The following is a 24,899-nucleotide window of genomic DNA, read 5'->3' as shown; positions in this document are numbered from 1 at the left end:
TAAAGACGTTGTTTAATTCCCCCCACCAGTGGTAAGGATTATTTAAAATCTTTGTTGAGTTAGTTTGATCTTACAAATCAAACAGTTTGATATATAATTCAAACATTTGGTCCTTCGAGCCGGATAAGTAGCTCGAGCCAAAATTGTAAGACCTGTATGGATAAAATACAGGCAACATGTGTAAAAGTCCTATTATATACATACGTATATATAGGCAATATAAAAGCCCTGTTATTTACACAGGCAAATTAATACAGAAATTGTAAGACGGGTTCATATTCCCGCATATTTATATGATCACATAAACCGTAAACTAAACGCTGTGTAAAACTGTTTATTTAAAAAAAATTATATATTCAGCGGCTGTGAATCGAAGCACAGCAAGGTCAACCAGGCGACCAAAACAATAACCTCCAACTATTTTTTTAAAGAATAAGTACAGTTCATTAAAAAAAAAAATAGTTGAAATGTCGAACACTGCGGACATGGTACAAAGGAAAGGCGATCTACGCGTAGAAAAGATCACTTTTGAGAAGAAGTAAGACCTGTATGGATAAAATACAGGCAACATGTGTAAAAGTCCTATTATATACGTATATATAGGCAATATAAAAGCCCTGTTATTTACACAGGCAAATTAATACAGAAATTGTAAGACGGGTTCATATTCCCGCATATTTATATGATCACATAAGCCGAAACTAAACGCTGTGTAAAACTGTTTATTTAAAAAAAATTATATATTCAGCGGCTGTGAATCGAAGCACAGCAAGGTCAACCAGGCGACCAAAACAATAACCTCCAACTATTTTTTTAAAGAATAAGTACAGTTCATTAAAAAAAAAATAGTTGAAATGTCGAACACTGCGGACATGGTACAAAGGAAAGGCGATCTACGCGTAGAAAAGATCACTTTTGAGAAGAAGCTGCGCGTAGAAGAATCTAGATTTGAAAAAATAAATCTAGATTATACAAGGGCAATAAACCCAAAAGATAAAATGATAGCATTCATAGAGCAGGCAATTGAAAAAAGAGCAGAAAAAATTCGATTTTTCATTGCAGATGTAAAGTTAAATATAAATTCTAGAGACGAAACTGACATCGAAATTTTCGAAAACCGTCTCAAGAATTTATGGAGCTTCATGGAGAAAGATATCGACAAATTGACGATGAAGTACAACAAGCCACGTAATGTTTTAGGATTAGAAGAACTTTTTTTTGAAGTCACCAATACTTTACGTGTATTAAAAAAACAAAAGGAAATCAACTTAAAAAAAACGGAAAAATTGGAATTACCAAAAATAGAATTGCAAAAATTCTCAGGCGAATTCCGAGAATGGCAATCATTCAAAGAGATTTTCGAGGAGTATGTCCATAATAATAAGGACATTAGTAACTCCAAAAAGATGAGCTATTTAAAATCTTGTCTTCAAGGAGATGCTAGACTAATGGTTAGTCACCTGATAACGGGATCAGGTGCAAATTACAACACTGCTTGGGAATTACTGGCACGCAGATATGATAACGTGCGCAAACAATTTTACGAGCAGCTCAAAATGGAACTCAAAACCTCAGAAATGGAGAAGGCACAAACAAGTCTCTCCGATTACCAAGCTTTTGCTAAAGAAAAATTCGCAGCACTCGAGTCACAACTGGAAGCACAAGCTGTGGAACATAAGCGTACACTCGATTCGTATCGCTTAGAAATTGATAACAAACTCTCACAAAAGCAACAACAACTCTATGAAGCCACAGAACGCGAACATAACTTGAATGAACGAGTGCAAGCGCTGACAAAGGAACTCAATGAGCTTAGAGCTTCCAATGAGATCAGGGAACGCGAGTTACGTGACAAGTTAAATCTGTCACAGGATGAGATTTCGGTTTTACGATACTCACAGCACAGCTTTAACGAGAGCCTGGATCGCAGCAGTGGCATTAGTTCGCCACGCAATTCCTGTATGTCGGAACTGGCGCGTCTGCAAAGTGAAGCGGATAGTTTGCATTGTGTGTTGGAGTTAAAACAGAAGGAGATTTCCAAGTTGACTAAACATAATGAGGAGCTAATGCGTGATGCTGAGGAACGTGGCGTTTTGCAGAGCAAAATATCTTTGCTTGAATCAAACAATGAGATGTTGAAGTCAGAGCTGAATATCAAGTCGGAGAAGGAGAAGAACTTTCTTCGTAAAATCAATGACAAAACAAAAGAGCAAAAGGAATCTTGGAGAGCTACCACGGGAAAAAAAGACGTTAACAGGTATTTTATTGCCCGGGAGAGTCCTCACTTCGGAGGAAGTAGAGAGGCTGGTTATATTATTACAGATACAACAATGGATCTAGGCCCGATCATTGAAGATGGAGGTATGACAGCGGAAGAAGCAGCACTGAATCTAAGGGCCAAGAAGAAACGGATGGGATGTCTACCAATCATACACATACAACAATTACCGAAAGGCGAAGAAGAGAAGGAGGAAGAGGAGAATACTAAGGTACGAAAAAAGAAGCGTCACATCAAAGGTACACCGTCGTCCGATGTGAAAGATGAAAAGTCAGCAGGATACCGTTGTAACGAATTAGCAGAAATAGTGATGAACAAACTAATTCAACATAGAAAGGCTCGTAGTCATCGTGAACGTCACTTAGTTGGCGAACATGACACGATCACAAACTGTAAGTTACTTTTGCCGCCCGGGAGAATGTTCAAAATTGAACATGTTCGTTGCTGCCAAAGCACGGACAACAACATTATATTTAAAAACGTTTACATATATATTTCACAATTATTAAATCTTACTATTGATACAGTCCACTCAAATATATTGAACATACACACATATACATAAACATACTTAAAATGCATGGTCATGCAAAACAATAGCATTCAATAGACAATAACACAAACATTACTAAGATAAGATGTTTACATATGTATGATAACCCATGGGTTCTTAGTAGTGATGAGCGATATTTCACCGGTGATTTTTTCACAGTGATTGAAAAATCGCAAATCGCAACTGCGATCACATTTTATAAATAGCAGTTCGCTTCTGTGAACTGCGATTGCGATCTCAGTTCGAAACTGTGATCGCAGTTCGAACCTGTGAACAGCGATCGCAGTTCGAAACTGTGATCGCAGTTCGAACCTGTGAATTGCGATCGCAGTTCGAAACTGTGATCGCAGTTCGAACCTGTGAACAGCGATCGCAGTTCGAAACTGTGATCGCAGTTCGAACCTGTGAATTGCGATCACAGTTCGAACCTGTGATTTACGATAGCAGTTCGAACCTGTGAATTACGATCACAATAGCAAATAGCAGAAAAGTAACAACTTTCTTGAGGGTATTGTATATAAAAAAAGGGGGTCACTCATCCGAGGCTTGTTGTTCCTTTTCATTGGGGGTGTTTTTTTACGTGGCGGGTCCCAAACCCAGCGAACAACCCTATGCAGGGGATGTTTCGCCTTCTCACGTTAGCTCGCCTTCAAACGGATGTTCTTAGGCTACCCAGAGGATACTTGGTCAAAGACCGGAAGTCGTGAGCTGCTTGAGTCATATGCAAAAGAATCGTTTCTGGCCACTCCCAAGTAAATGGCGATCAGAGAACTTTCCTCACTTCTACACATGACTCCATCCTCCATCGTATATGCTATTTTTCGTCATAGCGGTTTGAAGTTTTGAGTGTAACGCTCTTATAATTTTTAATAATGGCAGGAAATGTATCAAGGAAAAGAAGTGAAGTATAGCAGATATTTGAAGTGGTAGATGAAATGTTAGCAAAATGGAATTATGGAATATTTTAATTTGTTTTAATTAAAGTTTTAATTTTACTTATTTAAAAATTACGGGGTTTTAATATTTTCCCAAAGATTAGGAAACTCCCGTTAATTATTAGATCTAGAAAATATTAAAAGCGGGTATTCTAAACAAACAAATTATCACCACACTAATGGTAATTCCTTCTAAGAAATGTGTGAAACCATCATACCAACATACAAATGAACTATGCTATACGGTCTAAGTGTCAGGTAGCCGAACCGCTTCAACATTTGCGAAAATGTAGTGAAAAGAAAGACGGAAAAACTTGACTCGAGTTACAAGAGCCAAAAGAGAAATTTGCCGCCAATAACGACAAAATATTTTCGTCGTTCCCACGACAGTCGGGTCTACGTAAGTGGAACAGATCAGGACTTTTATTCGGCCAAACAGTGTCAAATTGGCAGAATCTGCCGCTACAACAACAACAACGATGTTTTAACGTCGACTTAGTTGCGATCGCAATAGCAATATAAAATCACAGTGATTTAAAAATAGCAATCACTGAAATCACAGATATCGAAAAATCACCATATCGCTCATCTCTAGTTCTTAGAATACATTTTAGCAACTGCTTGTAAATGTACTCACATTAAAACAAACCCAAGGTCACACAACATGTGCCCTTGAAAGCAATACCATACCATGTAGCATAAACATACATATGAACATACACACATACACATATATTTAGTTATTTAGGATATTTTGAAAAATAGTATATAAGGTTTCCAAATTACTAAATAAAACTAGAATGAATAAATTCTCACTTGACTAAAGACGTTGTTTAATTCCCCCCACCAGTGGTAAGGATTATCTAAAATCTTTGTTGAGTTAGTTTGATCTTACAAATCAAACAGTTTGATATATAATTCAAACATATCATTGCTTTCATTTGCTTTAAACCTTTAATTCCTATCAAGAAATCGAAATCTTGTAAGGTATCGAGTTCTAAAAATTCCATACTGAATATTCACTTTCTTTTTATATTTAATTAATGATTTACCGTGTAAAGTAGCGGCTTGTTTTTTACTTTCTACTTCTATCCTTTTTGCGTGAGGGAATTTTGCATTAACATAATTTTCTTCTGCACCACTATCAATTAAAATATACACTGAGTTACCTTCTTCTGTGGTCCTTACAAGCGTTGGTAACCCATGCCTTAGAATAAAAAATATTCTTCCTGTTCGTATTCTGTATTTGATTGTTGATCGTGTGTAATTTGGTTGATCCGTTGATTCTTCGGTTGTATATTAGCATGACTTGTATTATCTCGTTCTCGTTTGTATCCCAATGCACCTGCTACTTTCTTAAATGGATTTTGATAATTCTGTCGAGGCTGCGGATTTCGTGGTGGTTGTTGCTGATTCTTGTTGTAACCTTGTCTTGTTGGTCTACGGAATATGGTAGATGAATCGATATCCATTGGTTCAAATGGGGGTTGTTGTTGATAAGAATAATTATTCTGATGATGATTGCTGAAATTATGATTCTGATGATGGTTGTATCGTGGAATGTACTCGAGGTTCTGATGGCGTGAATCATGTAGCATTGTACGGGCGATAGGCATCTGCTAATGTTGTGCAGGCTCGTGCATAGATGGCATTCTTGATAGCTACACTTCTCAGTCCAGTGACGAATGTTCTGATTGCTTTAGCTTGGATTTCTTGTGTCAATACTTGGATTATTCGTTCTTCCTTGTGTGTGATCTCAATCTTGGATAGCACTACATTCAATGCTTGGTTCAGATTGTCATAATATACATGCAGTGGTAGTTCTTTTTGTTGCATTTTCATCAGATCTTCCTCCAGAACGTATATTGGTCGTTTGTCGGCATAGGAATCGTCTAGCCTATCGATGATGTCTTGGAAGTTTCTCTTTACGTTGTGGTTGATCAGGATCTGTGATGCTTTGCCAGTAATTTTTCCTCTGATCATTATTAATGCTTGGGCATATATATTATGTCCTTCGAATTGTCGTATGTCTTCCATTAATGTGGTTGCTACTTTCCTCCAATTCCTGTATTCGTTGTAATCACCATTAAATTGTGTTAGTGTTTTAAACATATTCAGATCCACTTCTTCTGGTCTGGTGTAAGAACATATTTGTTCTGTTCGTTGTGGAATGGTTGCACTTCTTCCTAATTGTAGTTCGGATAACTGTCGTTGCAGATCGGCGACTACGTGGGTTAATGCAATTAAATTCTTTCTATGAATTGTTGTTTGCTAAGGATGGTATATTGATCCTTTACTTTCAATTTGTTGTCGTATTAGGATTTTTATGTGAATCCCTTTTGATTGACGTTGTGTGGGATGATGCACTGGTAAACTTCTTGGATGGTTTAAATGAATCCGTTTTTTGTTTCCAGGGACTAGGTTCTTCCCTTTCAGGCAGACTGACTAAGGATATTATTGATGATCCTTTTTTGTTGCTGCCCCACGTTGGGCGCCAGTTAATTTATTTACTCGTTATGAATAAAATAAATATATAATTTTAAGTCAGCCAATGAGATTGGTTCTGACTGATCCTTTATTTATATAATATTTCAACGTATACACATGTACTACAATATTGAATATATTACACTTATCTGTACAAGTGTTACAAGTGGTAACTTGTTACTCGGCAGTCGATAATGGTAAAGTGACCTCGAGGCTATTGTTCCAGTTGCTTATATAAGTTATGCTTATCGCTGCTCATACTATTGAGATGCTAGTTGTTTACTAGTAAATAACTATTTGGGTTGTTATTGTTTGTTGTACTGATAGTGCGCTTCTATTGTTCTAAGATAAAGTTGTTTTGATGATTTTTCTTTAATGTTTACTGAAAGATAAGGTTGTGGTTAAAGGTTAAAGTATTAACTAACGCGAGTTACTTGCCATAGTCTGGGCCCTAAAAAGCCTTAGAATCTATCTCTATGGCGTTAAAAATTTAAACATTTTTACAGACCATCAGCCACTTACGTTTGCGGTTTCAGACCGAAACCCAAATGCCAAAATTAAACGCTGGAAAGCGTCTATCGACGACCATAACGCTAAAATTTTTTCTAGAGGAGGTTGCCTAATCAGATTTGGCTACAGTCCACAGCGAAATGTCACTATCCTATACGATAGAAGGAACTGAGAAACCATTAAATTGCTTCCGAAACCAAATCGTTTTAGAAGAAGCAGACATGACTTTAATATACTTTGGCAATAAAACTCGTCATATAATTCAATTTACAAATAGAAAGCACCTTATTGAGGAGATAAAAATAGCTGTAAACCCAAATGTGGTAAATGCCATACATTGCGATCTACCAACATTGGCCAGCATACAAGATGAATTAGTAAGGAGTTTTCAGTCAACAAAGTTTTGGCACTGCAAAAACATGGTGTCTGATATTGTCAACAAAAACGAGCAGAGGGAGATTGTTGTTGCTGAGAACAATCGAGCTCACAGAGCAGCCCAGGAGAATATTAAACAAATCCTCTGCGATTACTATTTCCCAAAGATGACAAATTTGGCGAATGAAGTTGTCGCGATTTGTATGATCTGTGGTAAGGCCAAATACGACAGACACCCATGTAAGCAGGAACATGGTGTAACTCCAATCCCTTCCTATACCGGGGAAATGTTGCACATTGATATCTTTTCGACAGATAAAAAGTACTTTCTTACCTGTCTGGACAAATTCTCAAAATTTGCGGTGGTGCAGCCTATACCTTCTCGAACAATTGTGGATGTAAAGGTCCCAATCATTCAGTTAATGAATATATTTCCAAACACAAAAACAATTTATTGTGATAATGAAGCTTCTCTAAATTCTGAAACGATAACCACATTGTTGGGGAATAGTTTTGGTGTGGACATCGTAAACGCACCACCCCTTCATAGCACCTCGAACGGGCAGGTTGAACGCCTCCATAGTACACTTTTGGAGATAGCCAGATGTTTGAAACTGGACAGAAAAATTAACGAGACGACAGACCTCATATTAATGGCAACAACTAAATACAATCGAACGATTCACTCGGTGACCAATATGAAACCAATCGAAATACTTCACGCCAACCCACCCGAACTGAGGAATGAGATAACCATGAAAATAATGAAGACTCAACAAGTACAAATGGATAGGAATAACCCCTCCAGACGGAATAGAGTATTCGACGTGGGGAAAAGAGTATTGGTAAAGACTAACAGACGACTCGGAAATAAATTAACCCCTTTATATGTTGAGGAGGAAGTTGAAGCAGACTTGGGAACCACGGTTCTCATAAAAGGGAGGGTGGTCCACAAGGACAACCTAAAGTAAGGGAAAATTCTTAGCACATTTTAGAATTCTTTAAATAGCATAGGGTAAATTATTTAAGCTTCTTTCACACTATCTTTCAGGATACTGATTGCGATACTTCTTATTCAAACGACGACGGCAAAATTGACCGACTATTCGACTTCCGACTACATACCGATTCAGGATGGTGACGCGACGATTTGGGAGGAATTTGGCTATCTAAGGCATACAACTAATCTTACAGTATACAAGGGAATAGTTGGGGAAACCAAAGGCTTAACAACGCAATTCCCTCTATCCCATATGAGAATGTTACTCGACGCAGACATTGCACATATAAAGGTGCTTCTGACAACACTGGACATCCATCACAGGCAGGCTAGGAGCATTAACGTTTTGGGTACTGCCCTAAAGGTTATCGCAAGTACGCCTGACTTTGACGATTTCGAAAACTCAAAGTTCCGACAACAGGAACTCGTAGACTCAGAGCGACATCAGGTAGAAATAAACACAAGGATACAAGAAAAGATAAATGAACTGACGGAAACGGTTAACCACATCATTAAAAACTCAAAAGCTGGACAGATCGACACTGGTCACTTGTATGAAATGTTGCTTGCAAGAAATAGGATCATTATAAATGAAATTGAAACTTTAATTTCAACTACTACCCTTGCAAAGATAGGGATAATAAATCCCATGTTGTTAAACTCAAATGATATAAAAAACATTATTGAAATGCACTCTACAAACACAACTATCACTGATTTAATGGAGGTATCATATATTAAGGTTCTATTAGACGGTAATCTTCTACATTTGATTATCAAATATCCCAAGCCAGTACTAGTCTGTAAGAGAATTATTATTTTTCCTGTCCAACACAACGGAACAATCCTGCACCTTGGGAATGACAACAATGTTGCCGATTGTCATAATCAAATTTTGGCGATTGGAAATTGCAGCGCAACGCTCACATCAACGTTTTGCAAAAAATTACAACATCCAACGTGCGCGCAGCAACTTCATTCTGGTAATGTTGCCCACTGCAGCACTCGCCCTAGCCACCTTGAACCAATTATGGTGGTCGATGATGGCATAATCATCATTAACGATAATACCGCTTTAGTCAAGACTACCGCAGACACCGAGAAGACCATAAAGGGAACTTATTTACTTTCCTTCGAAAATGAGATTCAAATTAATGGATCCTACTTCAAAAACGTAAACGGCATGTTTAAAAAATTACCAGGATCAGCAACGACGGCGCTCCTCAATATCACCAGTCATCAAGAGATTTTGAGTCTTCCATACCTTCACAAGATAAATATGGAAAACCTGCGTGTTATCGGGAAAATCGAAGGGAGGACTATGATGGGACCAACGATATCAGGTCTCACTAGCATTGTCATACTAATTACCTGTTACGGTCTAATTAAACTATACCGAGAGCGAAAAAGAAGACTCAAATCCCAGAATCTTCAGAACGTCATAAACAATCTTAAGAAGTCCGTGGATGGCCTTCATTTAAAAGGGGAGGAGTTAACATAAGCTGCCCTTTATCAACAATAAAGTCCGCGCGTGGCCTGAGTCAGCGAATCCACATTCTCACGCTGGCAGCTAGCAGTCAACATAGTCAACAACAAAGTCCGCGCGTGGCCTGAGTCAGCGAATTCACATTCCCCGCTGACAGGTAAGGCACAGCGGTAGCGGCAAACTGCCAACGCAAGCGTCGGCGTCGTATCCGCTGCAATAACTCCACAACAACTGAGACAAGATGCAGGTTTAAGACATTTAGAATGTAAGTTTAGTTTTAAACAGAGAACTCATCAGACAGGATGGTCTGATCAATAAAGCAATAATAACAAAAAACAAGACGGTTATTTGTAATTTATATGCGTAAACAGTATGTTTTTAAGGTTTTAGATTGTTTGCCTAACTCTAAAACCGTAGCAGCCGAGCGGCCCTATAAAGGCTTTTTCATTAAAACAAAATTGCACGGCTCTCGGCATTTACATGCTTTCGAACCGAATTTGCTATGGTACCAGCAAACGAAAATTTGATCCTTTGTTGTTGAAAAGCGTATGCACCTGCCTAATCAATTCTGCTATTTCAAGTTTCATGCTCGAAACTTCATTAAGTGCCAGACCCTCTTGCGCATGGTTGTGTCGCATCCCAATAGTTTCGATCTTTAATTTTTCCACGATAGCGACGTTTGTAGCAATAATTGCTGCTTGTACATACGGAGTACGTTAAATAACTCGCTGGGCGTCGGTCGCCTAGAACCATGTCTTTAAGAACACGTTGCAGCCGCCGCTGTTGACTGCCCGAAAATTGCTCAATGATCTTGTCCTGAATGTATTTGTATTTAAAATTTGTCGGCGCAGCGTCTATAATGCAGCGAAGCGCTTTTTAGGCGGTACACATGCAAGAACGATGTCGAATTTCCTATTATCGTTGGAAATTGAAGAAGCGCTAAACCAAAAGTCCAGAGAATAAAAATAAGCTTCGATGTTGTCTTCGGTCATTGTTGGTAGTGGTAGACGTGGAGTTGAATTTGGAAAATCCCCAATGTTATTGAATGAAATTAATTTGTTCAATTTACCAACGAGGTCACCAGATGTGGGAACAAGTGAAGATGATGCGTTATGCTTGACTTCCAATAGCAGAAGAGATTTATTTTTTATTCGTTATAACTTAAGAACTAGAAAGGATATAATAAGAAAAGGAATAAAGGATTAAAAACATTTGATAGCGTTGCCTTTAGGAGTTAGGTAGAGTTGTATTTTAGGAGTGCTGCGCCAAACATTAAATTAACGCCGTAATGATAATTCGAGGTTGCCACATATATATATACCAGCTGACACCGCCGGCGTATTCTTGCGTGAAATTATGTGTTTTGAAATGAAAAAAAGTTGAGTGCACTATATTTTGTATTTAAATCATTTATTTGCGATTTTTATATATTTCTTTCAATGTAGCGCAACTTGATAAATAGCATTTTTTTGGCTTGGATTTATGAACACGCCACGTAGTGCAGGCCCTGCGAAAAACATGGAATTTTCAGATTTATGCCACACACTTCTGGCAACTATCCTTGTGTCCTGTTAATTGTCATTTGAAATGCAGTTTTGCCTCGAAACTGATTAAGTTTGAACTGAAATGGCAAATCGTTGGAAGAATTCGTAGCACCAAGCATTCGGCGCCTTTGTATTCGATAGCTGCATCACAGTCAGTCGGATTCTATTACATAGTTTCGGCTCATGAAAATTGCGAAACATATTAATGACAGATCCAACTTTGAGGCGGCATACCAAGCCTCTCCAAAGAAATTAGAAATTCTACTGGATAATTCACGGCTTCGTCTTCATTGTCAAGACGATCAGAATTTGCCCATTTACAATTCTTAGCGAATACGATGTAAAATATCTTCGGCAATGTAATTTTTGTTCGTATCCCATAATTAACGTAGATTTGGAGGCTGAAATGTTGAGATGATCATGCGTGTGCGAACTTAAGATGCATTGGAAGTAGCTATCGCATCGTTCATTGTTTGATTCAGTGATTATCAAGTTCCAGCAATTGTAATTGCTGACATGCTTAGTTGAGAACACACCTGACTGTCCATCTACTTGTTGGCCTTGTTTTCTGTGTAAACATTTATTCGACGATGCATCTCATGTATAATATCAAGGCATTTTCGAATAGAGCAATTTTCTCGCAAACGGATCACTGACGCAAGCTGAGAAAAAAAATCGTCAATATCGATTTTGTTGTTGGTGATTTTTCTGTTGGCTGTACTGTATTCTCTGGGTTGAAATACACACTTTGGCCTTCTCCAAATGAACTTCGACATGCACAACAGTCGGAAAAGGTTCATGTATTGCAAAAGTAAATATCCTACTAAGGGCTTCATTGCAGTTCATGTATCGACCCACTTGATAATTTCTGATCTCATCTCAACATTGATTGCCACTCAACAGAGTACATCTAGTACCTAACAGCACCGCATGCACATTGTTTCAAGATAAAGTCCATCAAACATCGTAGCTGTTCTTTGAAAAGTCGTGATGATCCCTTGCTGATTGACAGCGATCCATAATTTCACACGTACGAGTACTTATGTCATCGCACCCTGGGAGTACTCGTTGGGCTGCCATACGTTGATGGCAAACTGAACGCCGTAGCGCGATCTCTTCGTGGCTTCGTAGCAAATTTCAATCTGTAATTGATCACTTTGTGTGAAACACACATAAAGTTTCACTGTGTAGTTTTCAATAGTTTACCTCTTGAATAGCCGAAATTAAAAAGCAAGCGACCGAAATTGAACGATTAAAATAATTTACAATTAAAATATTGAAAAACAAAACAAAAAAAAAAATTGTGCGGAAAAAGTTAATTTTTGAAATTGTCCAATTTTCCGACTTTTAGCAGTATGGAAAATAGATAGTAGCCGATTCTCCGACCTACTGAATACGCATATAAAATTTAGTAAAAAATCGGCAAAGCCGTTTCGGAGGAGTGCGGTAACTATCATTGTGACATGGAAATTTTATATCTATACTAGCTGACCCCGCAGCCGTTGTCCTGCGTGAAATTATGTAGTTTGAAATGAAAAGAAAGTTAAATTTATCATTTCATTTTTTTTTTTCAATGTAACGCAGTTTTATAAACAACATTTTTCGGTTTCTGTTCTGGTGTACAGAAAAGATGGTTTTCCAACTCGTGAGCACGCTACGGCCATGTAAAAAACATAGCATTTCCAAAATTATGCCTCACACTATGCGACTATCTTTCGGTCCTGTTGACTGTCATCTCAAATTCAATTTTCACTGGAAACGGAATACGTTTGAACTGAAATGGCAAATCGTTAGAACTCAAAGGAATGCGTAGGAGCCTACGGCCATGTAAAAAACATAGCATTTCCAAAATTATGCCTCACACTATGCGACTATCTTTCGGTCCTGTTGACTGTCATCTCAAATTCAATTTTCACTGGAAACGGAATACGTTTGAACTGAAATGGCAAATCGTTAGAACTCAAAGGAATGCGTAGGATCAAGCGTTCTGTCCTTTTTGTATGGACATGTGAATGGTATATGGGAATATGTGCAAGTTTTGGAGAAGTAAGTCAGCAATTACAAATGCTGGAACACGCTAATCACTGGAATGAAAATGAAGTTCGCATACCTTTCGATATAAACCTCGACAGTTTCAAAGACATTTTACTTCGTCTTCGCTAAAAATTGGAAATGGTTTAATTTCGGTTGATACTTCCGGTGGTTCGATATCAATTCCATCTTTCCTTTATCAATTCACGAAGGATGAACTCATCACAAATGTTCGGACATTGGCCAAATTATCATAACTACGATTCCTTAAGTGCACGCACAATGTTAGCTGGCAAAAATACCGATGTTGTTGACTTCAACTGGAAGATTCAAAGTTAAGTTCCGGGAGACAAATCGATCGATCGTCTTGACTATGAAAACGACGCCGTGAATTATCCAGTGGTATTCCTAAATTCTTTGGACAGGCTTGGTATGCCACCGCATCATTTGCGTCTCAAAGTAGGATCTGTCGTTATTATGTTTCCCAATCTTCATGCGCCGAAACTGTGTAATGGAACCCGACTGATTGTGATGCACCTATCGAGTACAAAGGGACAGAATGCTTGATCCTACGAATTCCTTTGAGTTCTAACGATTTGCCATTTCAGTTCAAACGTATTCCGTTTCCAGTGAAAATTGAATTTGAGATGACAGTCAACAGGACCTAAAGATAGTCGCATAGTGTGAGGCATAATTTTGGAAATGCTATGTTTTTTACATGGCCGTAGCGTGCTCACGAGTTGGAAAACCATCTTTTCTGTACACCAGAACAGAAACCGAAAAATGTTGTTTATAAAACTGCGTTCTTCTTCTTTACTGGCGTAGACACCGCTTACGCGATTATAGCCGAGTCAACAACAGCGCGCCAATCGTTTCTTCTCTTCGCTACGTGGCGCCAATTGGATATTCCAAGCGAGGCCAGGTCCTTCTCCACTTGGTCCTTCCACCGGAGTGGAGGTCTTCCTCTTCCTCTGCTTCCCGCGGCGGGTACTGCGTCGAATACTTTCAGAGCTGGAGTGTTTTCATCCATCCGGACAACATGACCTAGCCAGCGTAGCCGCTGTCTTTTAATTCGCTGAACTATGTCGATGTCGTCGTATATCTCGTACAGCTCATCGTTCCATCGGATGCGGTATTCGCCGTGGCCAACGCGCAAAGGACCATAAATCTTCCGCAGAACTTTTCTCTCGAAAACTCGCAACGTCGACTCATCGGTTGTTGTCATCGTCCAAGCCTCTGCACCATATAGCAGGACGGGAATTATGAGCGACTTATAGAGTTTGGTTTTTGTTCGTCGAGAGAGGACTTTACTTTTCAATTGCCTACTCAGTCCGAAGTAGCACCTGTTGGCAAGAGTAATCCTGCGTTGGATTTCTAGGCTGACATTGTTGGTGGTGTTAATGCTGGTTCCTAAATAGACGAAATTATCTACAACTTCAAAGTTATGACTGTCAACAGTGACGTGAGTGCCAAGTCGCGAGTGCGACGACTGTTTGTTTGATGACAGGAGATATTTCGTCTTGCCCTCGTTCACTGCCAGACCCATTTGCGTTGCTTCCTTGTTCAGTCTGGAGAAAGCAGAACTAACGGCGCGGGTGTTGAGACCGATGATATCAATATCATCGGCGTACGCCAGCAGCTGTACACTCTTATAAAAGATTGTACCTGCTCGGTTCAGTTCTGCAGATCTAATAATTTTCTCCAGCAGCAGATTGAAAAAGTCGCACGATAGGGAGTCGCCTTGTCTGAAACCTCGTTTGGTATCGAACAGCTCGGAGAGGTCCTTCCCGATCCTGACGGAGCTTTTGGTCCCGCTCAACGTCAGTTTACACAGCCGTATTAGTTTTGCGGGGATACCAAATTCAGACATTGCGGCATAAAGGCAGCTCCTTTTCGTGCTATCGAAAGCAGCTTTGAAATCGACGAATAGGTGTTGAGTGTCGATTCTCCTTTCACGGGTCTTTTCCAAGATTTGGCGCATGGTGAATATCTGGTCGGTTGTTGATTTTCCAGGTCTGAAGCCACACTGATAAGGTCCAATCAGTTTGTTGACGTTGGGCTTTAATCTTTCACACAATACGCTCGATAGAACCTTGTACGCGATGTTGAGGAGGCTAATCCCACGGTAGTTGGCGCAGATTGTGGGGTCTCCTTTTTTATGGATTGGGCATAGCACACTTAAATTCCAATCGTTGGGCATGCTCTCATCCGACCATATTTTGCAAAGAAGCTGATGCATGCTCCTTATCAGTTCTTCGCCGCCGTGTTTGAATAGCTCGGCCGGCAAATCCGTCTGCCCCTGCCGCTTTGTTGTTCTTCAGGCGGGCAACTGCTATTCGAACTTCGTCATGGTCGGGCAATGGAACGTCTGCTCCATCGTCATCGATTGGGGTATCGGGTTCGCCTTCTCCTGGTGCTATGTGTTCACTGCCATTCAGCAGGCTGGAGAAGTGTTCCCTCCATAATCTAAGTATGCTCTGGGCATCGGTGGCTAGATCACCTTTGGGGGTTCTACAGGAGTATGCTCCGGTCTTGAAACTTTCTGTAAGTCGCCGCATTTTTTCGTAGAATTTTCGAGCATTACCCCTGTCGGCCAGCTTATCAAGCTGTTCGTACTCACGCATTTCGGCCTCTTTCTTCTTCTGTCTGCAAATGCGTCTCGCTTCCCTCTTCAACTCTCGGTATCTATCCCATCCCGCACGTGTTGTGGTCGATCGTAACGTTGCGAGGTAGGCAGCCTGTTTTCTCTCCGCTGCGACACGGCACTCCTCATCGTACCAGCTGTTCTTTTGCACTTTCCGAAAACCAATGGTTTCGGTTGCAGCTGTACGTAAGGAGTTTGAAATGCCGTCCCACAGTTCCCTTATACCGAGTTGTTGACGAGTGCTCTGAGAGAGCAGGAGTGCAAGCCGAGTAGAAAATCGTTCGGCTGTCTGTTGTGATTGCAGCTTCTCGACGTCGAACCTTCCTTGTGTTTGTTGGCGTGCGTTTTTTGCTGCACAGAGGCGGGTGCGAATCTTGGCTGCAACAAGATAGTGGTCCGAGTCGATGTTAGGACCTCGGAGCGCACGCACATCTAAAACACTGGAGACGTGTCTTCCGTCTATCACAACATGATCGATCTGGTTGGTGGTTTTTCGATCCGGAGACAGCCAGGTAGCTTGATGTATCTTCTTATGCTGGAATCTAGTACTACCGATAACCATATTTCGGGCCCCGGCGAAGTCGATCAGCCTCAACCCATTTGGGGATGTTTCCTCGTGGAGGCTGAATTTACCGACCGTAGTGCCAAAGATACCTTCTTTGCCCATCCTGGCGTTGAAGTCGCCAAGCACGATTTTGACATCGTGGCGGGGGCATCTCTCATAAGTGCGCTCCAAGCACTCATAAAAAGCATCTTTGGTCACATCGTCCTTCTCTTCCGTCGGGGCGTGGGCGCAAATCAGCGATATGTTGAAGAACCTCGCTTTGATGCGGATTGTGGCTAGACGTTCATTCTCCGGAGTGAATGATAGTACTCGGCGACGGAGTCTCTCTCCCACCACGAATCCAACACCAAACTTGCGCTCCTTTATATGGCCACTGTAGTAAATGTCACAAGGACCTACTCGTCTCTGTCCTTGTCCCGTCCATCGCATTTCTTGGACGGCGGTGATGTCAGCCTTTATCTTTACGAGGACATCTACCAGCTGGGCAGCGGCACCTTCCCAATTAAGGGACCGGACATTCCAGGTGCATGCCCTCAAATCATAGTCCTTATTTCGTTTGCCATGGACGTCATCAAAAGGGGGGTCTCTCATCCGAGGCTTGTTGTTCCTTTTCATTGGGGGTGTTTTTTTACGTGGCGGGTCCCAAACCCAGCGCACAACCCTATGCAGGGGATGTTTCGCCTTCTCACGTTAGCTCGCCTTCAAACGGATGTTCTTAGGCTACCCAGAGGATACTTGGTCAAAGACCGGAAGTCGTGAGCTGCTTGAGTCATATGTAAAAGAATCGTTTCTGGCCACTCCCAAGTGAATGGCGATCAGAGAACTTTCCTCACTTGCGTGAACTTCTACACATGACTCCATAAACTGCGTTACATTGAAAAAAAAATGAAATGATAAATTTAACTTTCTTTTCATTTCAAACTACATAATTTCACGCAGGACAACGGCTGCGGGGTCAGCTAGTATTAGATATATATGTGTACATATATATGTAAGCCTTTCAAAGAATTTTCCTGCTGAGCAAGCTCGATCCACAGCTCTTCCCACCTTTTGGGTTATGTGGGATCATTTTTGTGGACACTCATCTCAAGATGGAGCTCTAGGAATGCTAAATAGCACCCGATTTGCTCATTTGCTGTCCTCAATGATTCTACAATTGTAAGATTTAATTATATACAAGTATACAAAAACAGAAAATACTTTATGTGTGGTTAAATGAGTCTCAGCCCAGCAGATTTTAGGATGATCGTTTGAGACCTCCTGGATTAATCCTTTAGAAGATCTCCTATACTCCCTATTACTCCTAATACTCGTGTGTAAATACACGTAAAATTGTATACTCACTTTTAACATTACATGTCATTGGAACGCGAGTACTCCTTTTAACCTCCTAATGGAGATCTCTATGATTACTGCTATAGGAGATCTTTATGATTACTTCTAAAGGAGATCTCTATGATTACTACTATAGGAGATCTCTATGATAAATCCTATATTATTTTCAACCTGCAATTATTTTAACAAAAACAAATTTTTATACTTTTATTTTTTATTAACATGAATTGAAATTATGTATTACCGTAAAGAAATTTATTGAAAAATGCATACTTTTTCAATGCAACTTTTTTTTTGGCTCCATCCCAATTCACTTTTAAGAGCAGGGACTCCGCAATCTCTTCATCCAAAATTTTTGATAGGGGCCTCTTTGAAAATGTTTACTTCAGATACGCCACCTATAATAAACTCAAACTGTTTAGTAACATCTTTTCAAATGTATGTTATCATACTCACAATTTCTGCCTCAGGCTTATTCAAAAGCAAGGACTCTGTAGATGCTAAATCATTCATGTTTTTAATGGGAAATATCATTAATTCAATCTTCTTCGGTTGCAATATGTCAATAATCCGCTCCAGGAGTATAGTGTTCTGCGCCGATATTTCCTCTAGCTATAGGCACATTTAAATTTCGTGGGTCTAAAATTGCAATAAGACTATTACATGTGGCGCTTGTTATTCGATTTTCAATTGCCCAATTGGCTAACTGTTTTGAAAGTGGTTCAGCTGGCAAACAAAAATCTTCTATCACTTCTTTCGAGCCTGTACCACTTTCAACTTCTTCAAAAACTTCTTTAGAGCCTGTATCACTTTCAATTTCATTAACACTTTCCACATCATTTTCACTTTGTGTATTATTATTTTGTTTTTTATATAAATTATTTAATTTTTTATTCACTAGGCGTTTTAAATGCCTTTTAGAGTACATTTAATTATCAATTTAAAATATTTAATACTCAATAGATATAAAACACTTACCTCTGCACGCTTTAAAACACACAGGTGAAATGAACAATTGCTTGAAGACAAAAATTAACAGTTATTATTTCCCGTTAAATTGTAATTTTTGAATCAAAAGTACGATTTTTAAGCTACGAAAAATTAAAAAATCTCCTTTATTGCTCCTAAAGGAGGACAAAAGGAGATCAATACTAAAATGAAGTAAAAAAATCACAATAGAAGTATAAAATCTCCTTTTTTGCTCCTAAAAGATGACAAAAGGAGGTCAGCACTAAAATCTATATATATAAAAATAAGTCCGTATATGTACGTCGCCGAACTAATCATAAACGCGTCATACGATTTCAACCAAACTTATACACTACGTAGACAGTGGCTTATATATGGTTTATTTGAAGTTTGGTTGAAATATGATAACGCATGTGTGTGCGGTGAGTATGTGAAGTGAGTGTGTTTTTGCCACAAGCATTTTTTGTACCACATATAGCATTTATTAGTATTGAATACATTTTGTCATTTGTGTATTGGAGCGCATTGCCCGGAGTGGTGCAAATAGCAATTTGTTATCATTTCTCTTTTCTCTTTGGACGTCATTGGTGATTGATCTTATCATAATAGATTTTTGAAAATATTAATTTCTTCGCATTTTTTGGTGAGTATTTTGATAAAAATAAATTAATTTTCGTTCTAATCATCAAATATTTTATTAAAAAAAAATTAAAAAAAAACAATGATTAATTAGATAAAAATTGATTGTTTTGCTAAACAAGTGTTCTGATTGTTACAAGTGCATCGTATGATTTTGTGAAATAATCTCAAATTTGAAATTTTTTGTTTAATGTCCGATCGGTGAGCTAAAAATTACTTGGATTTTTTGGCCAATTTTTAATTGAATTTTGTCACATTTTCATGTCTTTTCGTGTCTTTTCGTCATTTTTTGGTGTTTTTCGAGTGCAGACGATCTCGAACGTTTCGTTTTCGCTTTCAAACGGTAGGACAAAAATTACGAAATAATTTTTTTTGTGTGGTGATTGGTGGAATGCACAAAGTATGCCAACATTGTAATGCACTGAAATTTCATAATGAAACACCTGGAATGTGTTGTTCCAGTGGCAAAGTAAGATTACCCGAATTACAATACCCACCGGAACCATTGGCAACATTAATTTCAGGGACAACGCCGCAATCGAAACATTTTTTGGATAATATCCAAATATATAATTCGTGCTTTAAAATGACTTCCTTTGGAGCGACGAATGTAATACGAAATAATTTCATACCGACATTTAAGGTAATTTCGGCTCTGGGAATTTCGAATGAAGCATACAGCGACATTTCAGAACTTTTCACAAGTTCTAATGAATCATATTTTGCCTCACAATTGCAGATACAAGGGCAAATTTATCATAGGATTGGTTCATTATTGCCATTTCCAGATGCAAACCACCAGTTCTTGCAAATCTACTTCCTTGGCAATAATGAAAATGAAGTAGATGCCCGTTATTCAATATTCACAAGTGCCAGAGGAATAATAATACGTGAACTGCAAGCATTGTTTCATGAACATAATTATTTGATTAATACTTTTCGGACAGTGCTTGATCAGATGCCGTCTGATGATCATAAAATCATGATTCGTGCTGATAGAAGACCTATCGGAGAACACTAACGAAGATTTAATGCACCTATAAATAATGAAGTTGCTGTGGTGATTGTCGGTGATGAGTTTCAATCACGTGACATTGTATTGCGTAGAAGAAATAATCAATTACAAAGTATTTGTGAAACACATCGCTCTTACGATGCCCTACAGTACGCAATTTTGTTTTGTCGGGGTGAAGGTGGATGCTCTATTAATTTAAAAATGGTAGATCTCACAAACCCACGTGACTGTTTGTTGTGTTTAATATACTCTTTCATTTTTGTTTAACAAGAATTAGTAAGAAATGATTTAAATTTCCATTTGTTTTTTTTTTCTCTTCAGAACGTGAAGTCAATAAAAATGTCAGCGCTATGAACTATTATGCACATAGAATTATGATGCCACAAAATCAGGAAAATCATATTTTCAAATATCGGAGACTCTTTCATCAATATGTCGTAGACATGTATGCAAAGATAGAAACAGAGCGTTTGAACTTCATTCAATTCAATCAATCAATATACATCTCCCCGATGCAATCAATAATGATGGAAGTGTTGACAATGTTGGACAAGTTGTTATTTTACCAGCAAGTTACACAGGCAGTCCAAGGCACATGCATGAATATGCACAAGAAGCCATTTGCTATGTTCGTTTGTATGATCGACCAGATTTGTTTATTACATTTACATGTAATCCACAATGTGACGAAATCAAACAATATTTATATGAAGGGCAATCTTCTACAGACCTCATGACAAAACTGGACTAGTATTTAGACAGAAACTGAAGTCATTGATGGATTTTATTGTTAAACATCAAGTTTTCGGCGAATTCGATGTTGGATGTATTCGGTGGAATGGCAAAAGAGAGGTTTACCACATGACCATATTTTGGTAATGGTTAGTCAACAAAATAACAAGCGATCAAATAGATGACATCATCTCAGCAGAAATTCCTGATGAGGAAATCGATCCAGGTTTATTTGATGTTGTTACAAAAATTATGATTCATAGACCATGTGGTGTTATAAATATTAATTGGCCATGTATGAAAGGGAGGATGGAGTCATGTGTAGAAGTTCACGCAAGTGAGGAAAGGTCTCTGATCGCCATTCACTTGGGAGTGGCCAGAAACGATTCTTTTACATGTGACTCAAGCAGCTCACGACTTCCGGTCTTTGACCAAGTCCCAAGCTATCCTCTGGGTAGCCTAAGAACATCCGTTTGAAGGCGAGCTAAAGTGAGAAGGCGAAACATCCCCTGCATAGGGTTGTGCGCTGGGTTTGGGACCCGCCAGGTAAAAAAACACCCCCAATGAAAAACAACAAACAGCTTCGGATGAGAGACCCCCCTTTTGATGACGACCATGGCAAACGAAATAAGGACTATGATTTGAGGGCATGCACCTGGAATGTCCGGTCCCTTAATTGGGAAGGTGCCGCTGCCCAGGTTGATGGTTGATGTCCTTGTGAAAATAAAGGCTGACATCACCACCGTCCAAGAAATGCGATGGACGGGACAAGGACAGAAACGCGTAGGTCCTTGTGACATTTACTACAGTGGCCATATAAAGGAGCGCACGTTTGGTGTTGGATAAGTGGTGAGAGAGAGACTCCGTCGCCGAGTACTATCATTCACTCCGGAGAATGAACGTCTAGCCACAATCCGCATTAAAGCGAGGTTCTTCAACATATCGACGATGTGACCAAAGATGCTTTTTATGAGTGCTTGGAGCGCACTTATGAGAGATGCCCCGCCACGATGTCAAAATCGTGCTTGGCGACTTCAACGCCAGGGTGGGCAAAGAAGGTATCTTTAGCAAATTCAGCATCCACAAGGAAAAATCCCCAAATGGGTTGAGGCTGATCGACTTCGCCGGGGCCCGAAATATGGTTATCTGTAGTACTAGATTCCAGCATAAGAAGATACATCAAGCTACCTGGCAGTCTCCGGATCGAAAAACCACCAACCAGATCGATCATGTTGTGATAGACGGAAGACACGTCTCGAGTGTTTTAGATGTGCGTGCGCTCCGAGGTCCTCCCTCCCTCCCTCCGACCACTATATTGTTGCAGCCAATATTCGCACCCGCCTCTGTGCAGCAAAAAACGCACGCCAACAAACACAAGGAAGGTTCGACGTCGAGAAGCTGCAATCACAACAGACAGCCGAAAGATTTTCTACTCGGCTTGCACTCCTGCTCTCTGAGAGTACTCGTCAACAACTCGGTATAAGGGAACTGTGGGACGGCATTTCAAACTCCTTACGTACAGCTGCAACCGAAACCATTGGTTTTCGGAAAATGCAAAAGAACAGCTGGTACGACGAGGAGTGTCGTGTCGCAACGGAGAGAAAACAGGCTGCCTACCTCGCAACGTTACGATCGACCACAACACGTGCGGGATGGGATAGATACCGAGAGTTGAAGAGGGAAGCGAGACGCATTTGCAGACAGAAGAAGAAAGAGGCCGAAATGCGTGAGTATGAACAGCTTGATAAGCTGGCCGACAGGGGTAATGCTCGAAAATTCTACAAAAAAATGCGGCGGCTTACAGAAGGTTTCAAAACCGGAGCATAATCCTGTAGAACCCCCAAAGGTGATCTAGCCACCGATGTCCAGAGCATACTTAGATTATGGATGGAACACTTCTCCAGACTGCTGAATGGCAGTGAACACACAACACCAGGAGAAGGCGAACCCGATTCCCCAATCGATGACGATGGAGCAGACGTTCCATTACCCGGCCATGAAGAAGTTCGAATAGCAGTTGCTCGCCTGAAGAACAACAAAGCGGCAGGGGCCGACGGATTTGCCGGCCGAGCTATTCAAACACGGCGGCGAAGAACTGATAAGGAGCATGCATCAGCTTCTTTGCAAAATATGGTCGGATGAGAGCATGCCCAACGATTGGAATTTAAGTGTGCTATGCCCAATCCATAAAAAAGGAGACCCCACAATTTGCGCCAACTACCGTGGGATTAGCCTCCTCAAAATCGCGTACAAGGTTCTGTCGACCGTATTGTGTGAAAGATTAAAGCCCAACGTCAACAAACTGATTGGACCTTATCAGTGTGGCTTCAGACCTGGTAAATCAATAACCGACCAGATATTCACCATGCGCCAAATCTTGTAAAAGACCCGTGAAAGGAGAATCGACACTCACCACCTATTCGTCGATTTCAAAGCTGCTTTCGACAGCACGAAAAGGAGCTGCCTTTATGCCGCGATGTCTGAATTTGGTATCCCCGCAAAACTACTACGGCTGTGTAAACTGACGTTGAGCGGGACCAAAAGCTCCGTCAGGATCGGGAAGGACCTCTCCGAGCTGTTCGATACCAAACGAGGTTTCAGACAAGGCGACTCCCTATCGTGCGAATTTTTCAATCTGCTGCTGGATAAAATTATTAGAGCTGCAGAACTGAATCGAGCAGGTACAATCTTTTATAAGAGTGTACAGCTGCTGGCGTATGCCGATGATATTGATATCATCGGTCTCAACACCCGCGCCGTTAGTTCTGCTTTCTCCAGACAGAACAAGGAAGCAACGCAAATGGGTCTGGCAGTGAACGAGGGCAAGACGAAATATCTCCTGTCATCAAACAAACAGTCGTCGCACTCGCGACTTGGCACTCACGTCACTGTTGACAGTCATAACTTTGAAGTTGTAGATAATTTCGTCTACTTAGGAACCAGCATTAACACCACCAACAATGTCAGCCTAGAAATCCAACGCAGGATTACTCTTGCCAACAGGTGCTACTTCGGACTGAGTAGGCAATTGAAAAGTAAAGTCCTCTCTCGACGAACAAAAACCAAACTCTATAAGTCGCTCATAATTCCCGTCCTGCTATATGGCGCAGAGGCTTGGACGATGACAACAACCGATGAGTCGACGTTGCGAGTTTTCGAGAGAAAAGTTCTGCGGAAGATTTATGGTCCTTTGCGCGTTGGCCACGGCGAATACCGCATCCGATGGAACGATGAGCTGTACGAGATATACGACAACATCGACATAGTTCAGCGAATTAAAAGACAGCGGCTACGCTGGCTAAGTCATGTTGTCCGGATGGATGAAAACACTCCAGCTCTGAAAGTATTCGACGCAGTACCCGCCGCGGGAAGCAGAGGAAGAGGAAGACCTCCACTCCGGTGGAAGGACCAAGTGGAGAAGGACCTGGCCTCGCTTGGAATATCCAATTGGCGCCACGTAGCGAAGAGAAGAAACGATTGGCGCGCTGTTGTTGACTCGGCTATAATCGCGTAAGCGGTGTCTACGCCAATTAAGAAGAAGAAGAAGAATAACAGTAGACCCTGAAAAAATAGAGGTAATAGATAGGTATAAAACCCCTGAAAGTTTAAAGGAACTACGCTCATTCTTAGGCCTAGCTTCCTATTATATGAAATTCGTGCAAAACTTCGCACACATATGCAAACCACTGACAATATATTTGAGAGGAAAAAACGGCAACATTTCAAAGAATAAAAGTTCCAATGTAAAAATAAAACTAGATAAAAATGCACTAGATGCTATAAATACAATAAAGAAACTAT

At 40.1% G+C, this 24,899-nt stretch overlaps 2 protein-coding genes and 1 long non-coding RNA gene across 3 annotated transcripts in view; 1 reads left to right on the top strand and 2 right to left on the bottom strand.

The window, feature by feature from the left end:
• The window catches only part of LOC125779290 (uncharacterized), a 96,486-nt gene extending 79,222 nt beyond the window's left edge, over positions 1–17,264 (bottom strand). Inside the window, exon 1 of the mRNA XM_049460525.1 lies at positions 14,380–17,264. Coding sequence (XP_049316482.1) covers positions 15,404–17,023 — 1,620 coding nt within the window. The 5' untranslated portion in view covers positions 17,024–17,264 and the 3' untranslated portion in view covers positions 14,380–15,403. The remainder of the gene's footprint in view (positions 1–14,379) is intronic.
• LOC125779756 (uncharacterized) lies at positions 1,449–4,468 on the top strand. Its single transcript, XM_049461027.1, has 2 exons — positions 1,449–2,714; positions 4,421–4,468. The coding sequence occupies exons 1-2, from the start codon at positions 1,449–1,451 to the stop codon at positions 4,466–4,468; spliced, it is 1,314 nt and encodes a 437-aa protein (XP_049316984.1).
• A 735-nt stretch (positions 17,265–17,999) lies between the features above and the next one.
• Positions 18,000–23,131, bottom strand: LOC125779627 (uncharacterized). The gene is made up of 3 exons (XR_007423414.1): positions 18,722–23,131; positions 18,200–18,382; positions 18,000–18,141 (listed from the first exon to the last, which is right to left on the bottom strand). It is a non-coding gene; the product is annotated as an uncharacterized LOC125779627 (long non-coding RNA).
• Between the last annotated feature and the right edge of the window lie 1,768 nt (positions 23,132–24,899).

This window comes from Bactrocera dorsalis, chromosome 6, assembly GCF_023373825.1.
Source record: "Bactrocera dorsalis isolate Fly_Bdor chromosome 6, ASM2337382v1, whole genome shotgun sequence".
NCBI lineage: Eukaryota > Metazoa > Arthropoda > Insecta > Diptera > Tephritidae > Bactrocera > Bactrocera dorsalis.
The sequence above is the reverse complement of the archived record's forward strand: the minus strand, read 5'-3'. Positions and strand labels throughout refer to the sequence as shown.